The 9,026-nt window shown below is 29.5% G+C and overlaps 1 protein-coding gene across 1 annotated transcript; it reads left to right on the forward strand.

The window, feature by feature from the left end:
• The first annotated feature begins 2,475 nt into the window (after positions 1–2,475).
• On the forward strand, positions 2,476–3,166 carry LOC112017839 (uncharacterized protein At1g05835-like). The gene is made up of 2 exons (XM_024050295.1): positions 2,476–2,533; positions 2,856–3,166. Exons 1-2 carry the CDS (start codon positions 2,476–2,478, stop codon positions 3,164–3,166), a joined length of 369 nt encoding a protein of 122 aa, XP_023906063.1.
• Positions 3,167–9,026: the final 5,860 nt, after the last annotated feature.

A 9,026-nucleotide genomic window follows, 5' to 3' on the forward strand; every position in this document is an offset into this window, starting at 1 on the left:
CCTCATACTAATACTAATTTAATATATAATATATATATATATAATATTATATAATTAATTTTTTTAAAATAACCGGCTCTTCCTATCCCATCTAAAAGCCAATTAGTTTACACAAGCCTCAGTAAATTACTATTGTTGTTTAGTAATTAGTGTTGTTTGCTTTTAGGAGTTACATTGATACTAATCTTTGGGTTTTTTTTAATATATTAATATTTATATTTTTTCTACTCAATTTAATAATAATAATAATAAAAAATTTTCAAACCCATGGGTTCAACCCGACCCAACCCAACCTATGTGGGTTGGGTTAGGTTGGGTTGGACTTATGTGATGGGTTGGGTTGGGTTGGGTCAAATTTTTTTTGATGCACCATGGTGGGTTGGGTCAAAAAATCCCCTCAATCCGACCCATGCACACCCTACTGCTATCAAGGCAATTATTTCATCTTCTCAAAAAGAAAGAAAAAAAAAAAAAAAAAAAAAAAAAGGCAATTATTTCATTTGATTAAAAATCATTATAAATTAAGAAATGCCATGTTCACGATATTTTTACGACACATTTATAACAAATTATAAGTAGTAAATTATTATTTACTTTAATTTAATTCCACAATTTAAATTACTTTTTACCCATATGTAATAACCAATAACCTGCCACTTAGAATTTTGTTGCGAAAGTATTGTGAAAATGTTGTGGATATAGTGTTTCTCTTATAAATTAGACAATTGTAAAAGTATAAGAAAAATGTTATGTCCACAATATTTTTACCACAAATCATAAGTAACATATTGTTACGGATTGTTATTGATGGATGTAGGGTCAATTTTTGTAGCCTAAGCCCAAAAGAGATAGGTTATAGGCCAACGAACCCAGAACAATAAATTTGTAGATAGTGGGTTGAAGGTTTAGGCGCTGACCGGCCCTTAGAAGCCTGAACATCTTTTCCTTTTATTGAAGAAACGCTTAGAACAATTTACAGTTAGGAGATGCTCCTCGGCATGCGGCGAGGAGGCTTTTTTCCTCCTTCACTCCCAACAAAAAAAAAAACCCCTTATACATTTGCTTGTCTCTCTTATATACTACTCTCTTCCTCTTCCTGTTGATCGTTCATTGGCCTCTCCTCTGGCCGTCTGTCCCATCAGAGGTCGTATCTGTGCTCAAGTGGTTCACCCTGATTGATGTAGCCCTGCCTGGGGGTTGCATCCCCATTAATGCGGCCAGAAGGGTTAGGTGAACATATTAAGTGTTGAGGTGACAACTGACTCTGGGTCTGTCCCCCTCCCCTATAGTTATCCTTAGTATGCCGAGGACGAGGGCATCCTCGGCGCGAATCCAAAGAAGGGTTTACTCCCCAAATTGACCTTGGGTAGTCATCCCTCCTCAGACTGGGCCATTGGGCCTGGCTTGGAGTGGGCCGTGACTGTACGATTTCCTGGCCCACAGTGGACAAATAGTAATTTTAGTAGTAGTTCTCTAATTATGACCAATAACAATTTAATACTTATGATTTGTTGTGAAAATGTAATAAAATATTATGAACGTATTACTTTTCAAGGAACTAGACTAGCTGCGTGAAGTATAGGTTTTAGCTTTACTTTAAACTTTTATTTTTTTTTTTGGGTGAAGTTGCTTTAATTTATATTCCCAAGTCATGGATTTGTCATAACTATGACTCTATGAGAAGATCACAAATATATGAGATCAAATATGATTAGTGGCAGAGCTAGAAAATTTCTTCAAGGGCCAAGCTAAATATATAAAAATAAATCCAAAAAATAACCTTTTAAAAAATGCAATTTTCTTACACACACACACACATATATATATATAATATTAATAAATACTAATATTTCTTCTAAAATGATAAAATTCAGATCTCTAATTTTTTAAATTAAAAATTTAAAAAATAAAGTTTTTATTAAAAACAATTTACTTATATATTTCTAAGATATATTATCATGGTATAAAATTAATTATTAGAGGAAAAAAATAGTGTATTAATAATATACAAAATTTTCCATTTTTATCAAATACATTAAATACATTTTGAATTAATGAGTTATTAATATTGCAAGAGCAATTAGAGGAAACAAAAATGAAGCATTAATTATCTAAATAAATGAGTTACACGTTTTTAGTAAAAATATAGGGGGCTATCATTTAAATTTATATCTAAAGATAATTTTTTTTTTTTTTACCAAAAATATTAGAGGAATGAGAGATTTTTGAAAAGTCAATCTCCCATAGCATAATCACCAATTAGTAACCATATTTGTTTAACATTTGATGCTAGTTTTGATTCATAATCTCAATTCTAATGGTCTTTCTAAATAGGAAAATATATAGATTTTAAAGTAAAAGATCAAGGCATTTAATTTGTTTGATTCAAAAATCACTATAAATTAGACAAGGTCATATAACATTACATTCAGAAAAAAAGTAGAGAAATTATTTTCATCAAAAAAGTTTTTAGTAATGGCTACTTTCATCAAATTTCTTTGTGTACTTTTCGTCCTCAGTTTCGTTGGCAAAGGTAAAGGATTCTATCAATGCATACAATCCTGAAAGGCATTTCTTTTGTTTAAACAAAAAGATGATATTATATGAAAAGGAACATTTTGTTTTATAATATGAAGGCATATGACGATTCTTGTAATTTGAATGTTTTGGGATGTAAGGATTGGCCATGCTATCTAGTGCATCGCAATCTTACTACCATATATAATATTCACGTCTTCTAGATATGTTTTTAAAAATTTTTATTATGTTTATTTTATTAATGTCCATGTTCTTGTTGTTCATGCTTTTGAATTTGATTTAGTATTTCTAATTTGTTTATGTTTCTTTAATTGTAGGAAATTGTGAATGCAACCTAAGCCAAGTAACCATCAAACAATCTAAAACTGGAGAAGTAGTGCAACAAAAGCCAGTGTGGAGTGTGACAATCAACAATGGCTGCCCATGTTCCCAATCAGATTTGAAATTGTCCTGCAATGGTTTTCAGACAGTGAAACCTGTTGACCATTCGGTATTGTCTAAGTCAGGCAACGAATGTCTAGTTAACAATGGTGTCCCAGTTGCACCATCTTCTTCACTTAGCTTCAACTATGCTTGGGACACTTCATTTTCATTCCAGCCACTTTCTTCCCAAATCAATTGTTCTTAAGGAGGTTTCCCAAAGTGCCTGATGTTTTTGGTAGTCTCATTTAAATTAGATGATTTTTCATCTAAATAAGAGCTTTATTGTTGTACTAAATTTCAATTATGTTGTCTACGTTAATAATAATATCATGGGCAGCATAAAATTTTGATTTTCAAACCTTCATCTGAATTGCAGCATGTAATAGCATTGCCTCTCCTTTAAATTTTTGTGTTGTAGCGAATGCTTTTGCTCTATGAATATCACTTGAATTTCAATACAATAACTTGTCTTTTTTACCCAATATTTCAAATAGGTTCAAAATACAATACTAACAATATATATATATATATATATATATCAAAAGTTTCCAAAAGTGCCTGATGTGTTTGGTAAATTCATTTTAATTAGATGATTTTTCATCTAAATAAGAGCTTTATTGCTGTACTCGATTTCAATTATGTGGTCTACGTTAATAATAATTAATATCATGGGCAGCATAAAATTTTGATTTTCAAACCTTTATTTGAATTGCAGCATGTCGTCCATGCTCTTTTATAGAACTTTGCCTCTCCTTTAAATTTTTGTGTTGTAGCATATGCTTTTGCTATTTGAATATCACTTGAATTTCAATACAATACTTTTTTCAACAAATAAAATGAATATTTTCCATAAAAAAATAAATAACTCATCTCTTTTACCCAATATTTCAAAAAGGTTCATATATATATATGAGTTGATTTCAAGTTGCACTTGGTGTAAACTTTAAGCAATGTTACATTATTCAATAACTTGTATTAAATTCATATTTTGAAGATCCAATCATTGAATTAAATGTTCTATATGTTCTTAACATACATGCCAATTTTTATGTCAATCGGATGCAATTTACTAGTTGATCCATAAACTCATATTCTTTGTATTATTTTAAATTACAAAAACTTAAATTTAAACAATTGATTGATGGCATAGCTATTGATCTTTGATCATTTTTATATTTTGTAAGTATAGAGAATATATGAAAATAATGTAATCTTGCAACAATGGCTTAGGTTGAAGTAATGGCAATCAGAAGAGCTACAGAATTCGCACTAGAGATTGGTATTACCAAAGCAATTTTTGAGGGAGACTCGGACATCATTTATAGGGACCTTTGCAACTCTATTTCCTCACTGGCACTACATGGTCATTTGAATTAGGATGTAAAACTTTTATTTCCATCTTTTGATAGTATTAGTTTTACACATGTCCGTAGACAAGGAAATAGTGTTGCTCATGCTCTAGCTAAATGGGCGATTAAGTCTCCTAGTTTAACTGTTTGTATGGAAGATGTACCACCAGACATTTTTTGTTGTTGTTTACGCTGATTTAGTGACATTTTGATAAATTATAAGAACAGATTCCATACTCAAAAAAGAAAAAAGAAAAAAAAAAGATAGTACTCATAGTAGGCTAAATGAAAGAGTTTGTTATTTATTTAGGACTAGAAATAAAAAATTAAGTAAGTCATTAAAATCTTAACTTATTTAGATGGTAAAATGAAATAAATTTATTAAAAGCTTTGCTTAGGTGAAAACTATCTCTTAAGTTCATGTGTTTGATAATATAAAAAAAATATGAGTTAAATGAAAATTATCTTTTAACTTTATTTTATTTTATTTAGTTTTACTTGAGATAGAGTTGTTTTCTACTAAAATTTTCTTGGCAACCATCTCATTCTAAGCTAAAAAATGAAAGTCAAAATATAGTTTTTCAATTCATTTAAAGTTGTTACCCTATATAGAAAAATAAAATTTTTTAGAATATTCGTATTGCCAAATAGGTAATAAATTTAAAGGTCTTTCTAATTAAATAGTAATACGTTTCTATTTGAATAGCTTTAAAGATCACTATTTGAATAGCTTTAAAGTAAAAGATCACTGCAATTGATTCATTTTATTAGGAAATCACTATAAATTACATAAGGCCCTATTACATTTCCATTAAAGGCAAAGCAGAGAAACTAAGTAGCGTTATTGGTTTTAGGATTTTAGCAAAGGCAGCTTTCATCAAATTTCTTTGTGTATTTTTCTTCCTGAGTCTTGTTAACGAAGGTAAAAGATTCTTGCAGTGCATGCAATATATTCCTGAAATGCATGGCTTTCTTACTATATCATGCATATATACTCTTGATTTTACACACTAGTTAGCTTGAGTCACTCAGTGGCGGCTCTAGGAATTTTTCTCAGGGTGTTCTTGGGTAGGCTTGCTCTGTTACAATTTTTTTTTTCTTCAGATTCTTTGTTACAATTTTTTCTTTTTTAGATTTTAGTTCAAATTTTTTTTTTTAGCTTTTTCTTTTTGCTGAAAGCAATTTTATGAATACTGTTTTGGACCCTGTTTCAATTTGTTTAATGAAACGAAATATTTCGGTACTGATTTATTTCAACGTATCGTTTCAAGATGTTTCGGTGTTTCTAAAAAAAAAAAAATTAAATAATATATATTTATATTTTCTTATACAACATAAAATTATTAATCAAAATAAGTAAACCTCAAATAAAACAAATCATTTAGTTTTTCTTTTTTGACACTCAAATCATTTAGTTATTGTTGGGGTGGGTTTTTTTTTTTTTTTTTTTTTTTTTTTTTTTTTTTTGCGCGTAGCCACTTTTCTCCTACTAGAAGTGTGACTTTGTTAAGCCCAAATTTGTTTTAGGGAGTTCAACCCGAAACTCGACATCATGCCGTATAGACCAATGGCTTCCGGTGTATTTTTAACTCTACAAAATTAATGAAGCCCAAAGTCTTAGAATCATGATAATGGTTGAAATAAATAAATGATATGCTTAGCATGATAGTTTTGATTACATGGTAAGTTGATACGTTATTATTATGTATATTAAGTGATGTCCAATATTCGAAAATAATTAATTAGGTGTTAAATGTCCAGCAATGGATGAGTCCAATAGTCCATGTCTAATTGTGGTTCATGGTTCATGTTCAACATAATAAGGTATGTCTGGCAATGGTAGTTCATTTCTAAAAAATATGTGTCCAATGGTGGTTCATGTCCAGATAATATATGTACGATGATGGTGGATCGATTTATTAATATGTATGTTCATTAATGAAGTATTAGTGATATCATGTTTACTAAATAGTGAGATGTTATTAAAGTAACTTGCATCTAGTGGTATAATAATAATGAATTAACATGTATTTAATAATGTAATCTTGAAAATAGAGAAAAATTGACTTATCTTGACAATTTGTAGCTCCAGCCGTAGAATAGCAGTGGACTTATGACATTTCGGCAGTGCAATAAAATGAGTCCAGCAGTATAATATGATATATAAGTCCTTCCGTGGTGACTTCATGATTGAAGGGAAAAATGAGTGCAACTGGAGGGAGAAAGAATATGTCCAGCCGTGTGCATAGGTGGTTAAGTTTATTCCCTTTCATCATGCACTTAAATGACTTTTCCCATGTAATGCTCTTTTAGTCTTTTAGTCAAATATGAGTGATGCTGCCTTCCATGAGAATGAATTTTAGTATTATAAATTTTTGTCTTTCATAAGAAGGGCTTTTAGCAATAAGTTCTTAATTCATGTTTACTTCAAAATAAAACCCCTATTCCCCAAAGACAAATGATATCATTACTATTTGAATATTACTTGAATTTCAACACAATACTTTTTTCAACTAATAAAATGAATATTTTCTATACAAAAAAATAACTCGTCTCTTTGACCCAATATTTCAAATAGGTATACAAAATTTAAACAAAATATATATATATATATATATACACACCCATGTATGTATGTATGCATGCATGCATAGAGGTACAAAGCAGCTACTTTTTTCATTTTTCTATATAATGCTATGTGGTTCCAAAAAATATTTGTAAAATTTAAATGGTAAGGAAAAAATAACTTTTTATTGTGGAATATAAATAAATTATTAAATTCTTTGCTTAGATAGAAAGTTAATTGGATATATTCATTCATTTAAAAGTTTGCTTTGGTAGAAACCTAAAGAGTGAAATACGATGTGGGTTCTAGTTAGCTTAACTAGTACAATATTTGATTGTTAAATAAGAGATCTAGGGTTTAATCATCCTACACCAAAAATTAATTAGTGTCGTAATCTGATAATAAAAAACTATCACCAGGAGCAAATGCCATAGATTTGAAATACTCTAAAAAAAAAATGAAATACAAATGTAATTAAAAGAAAATGAGGTGGTAGGTTAAAGGAAAAAGTTCTCTTATTTATTGTGGAATAAAAATAAATTACACATTAAATAAGTTATTAAAATCTTAACTTAGTTAGAAGGTAAAATGAGATAAATTCATTTAAAACTTTGCTTAGGTGGAAAAATCTCTTAAGTTTTTGTGTTTGGTAGTTTAAAAAAAAAGAAGAAAAAGTGTGAAATGAAATCACTTAACTTTCCTTATTTAGCTTAGCTTGAGAAGAGTTATTTTCTATTAAAATTTTCTCAAAGACTATCTCATGCTAAGTTAAATAATGGAAGTCAAAATATAATTTTTCAATTCATTTAAGGTTGTTACAAAATATAGGAAAATGAGATAGTTTTTTAGAATATATGCTTATTGCATAATAAATTAAAAAGGCCTTTATAATTAAATAGTAATAAGTTTCTATTTTAATAGCTTTAAAGTAAAAGATCGCAGCAATTAATTCATTTGATTTGGGAAATCACTATAAATTACACAAGACCCTATTACATTTCCATTAAAGAAAAAGGAGAGAAACTAAGTAGCAGCGGTATTGGTATTGGAAATGGCAGCTTTCATCAAATTTCTTTGTGTATTTTTCTTCCTGAGTCTTGTTAGCGAAGGTAAAAAATTCTTGCAGTGCATGCAATAAATCCCTGAAATGCATGGCTTTCTTACTACCACGCATATATACTCTTGATTTTACACACTAGCTAGCTAGAGTCACTCCAACATGTTTGTCTTCATTAAATATTTTGATAGTTAATTATTAATGTTTACTTAAAATAAATTTAAAATCTGTCAATAAATAAATAAATAAAAATGTCTAAAGATATGAATTAATAATGAGATGTTATATGTTGTTAGTGTTTGTGTTCATGCTCCTTAATTAATCAGATATTTCTTAAATTGCAGGAAATTGTCAATGCTCCTTAAGCAGCGTATCAGTTGCTCAATCAAAAAGTAAATTAGTTGTACTGACAATCAATCTTGACGGCCAATGTACCTTAACAGGTTTGGTATTGAGCAGCAATGGGTTTCAAACTGTATTACCTCTTGACCCTACCGTTGTAGTTCAAAGAGGGAACCAACTTCATGTTACTGCTGAAGGTGGTACGATTGGACCATTTTCTAAAAATACCTTCGCCTACGCTTGGGACACTTCATTTTCATTCAAGCCCATCATTGGCCAACCAAATTGTTCAGGTTTCGTTTGACAGAGTTTATGATGTTCTTGGTAGATTCACTTTACATGATTTCTGCTGGTCATGGTCAAAATAAGAGCTTGAATTTTATTTGTATGAGATTTTAATTATGTGATCTACCTTAAAAGGATATAATATATATCGTTGGATAGCATTGAATTTCACCTTGGCCATGTTCTTTCATGGCATTTATCTCTCCTTAGTACTTTCATTTTTCTGTGTCGCAGTGTGTCTTTTTTTTTGGGGGATCTTAAGTAGTTATGCATGGGACGGAAAATTGCATTGTGGTAATCAAGCTACATATAGTACCCAAATCAGTCTGTGATGTGGCCTACTTTTCCACGTAGGGTGTGTGGCTAATATGACAAAAAAAATAAAAATGCAATTTTATTTTTTATTACCCAAAAAAAAAAAACCCCAATTTCGTTTTGTATTAGTTTTTTTTTTTTTTTTTTTTTT

The sequence above is a fragment of the Quercus suber genome, unplaced genomic scaffold (assembly GCF_002906115.3).
Source record: "Quercus suber isolate HL8 unplaced genomic scaffold, Cork oak 2.0 scaffold_1077, whole genome shotgun sequence".
Classification (NCBI taxonomy): domain Eukaryota; kingdom Viridiplantae; phylum Streptophyta; class Magnoliopsida; order Fagales; family Fagaceae; genus Quercus; species Quercus suber.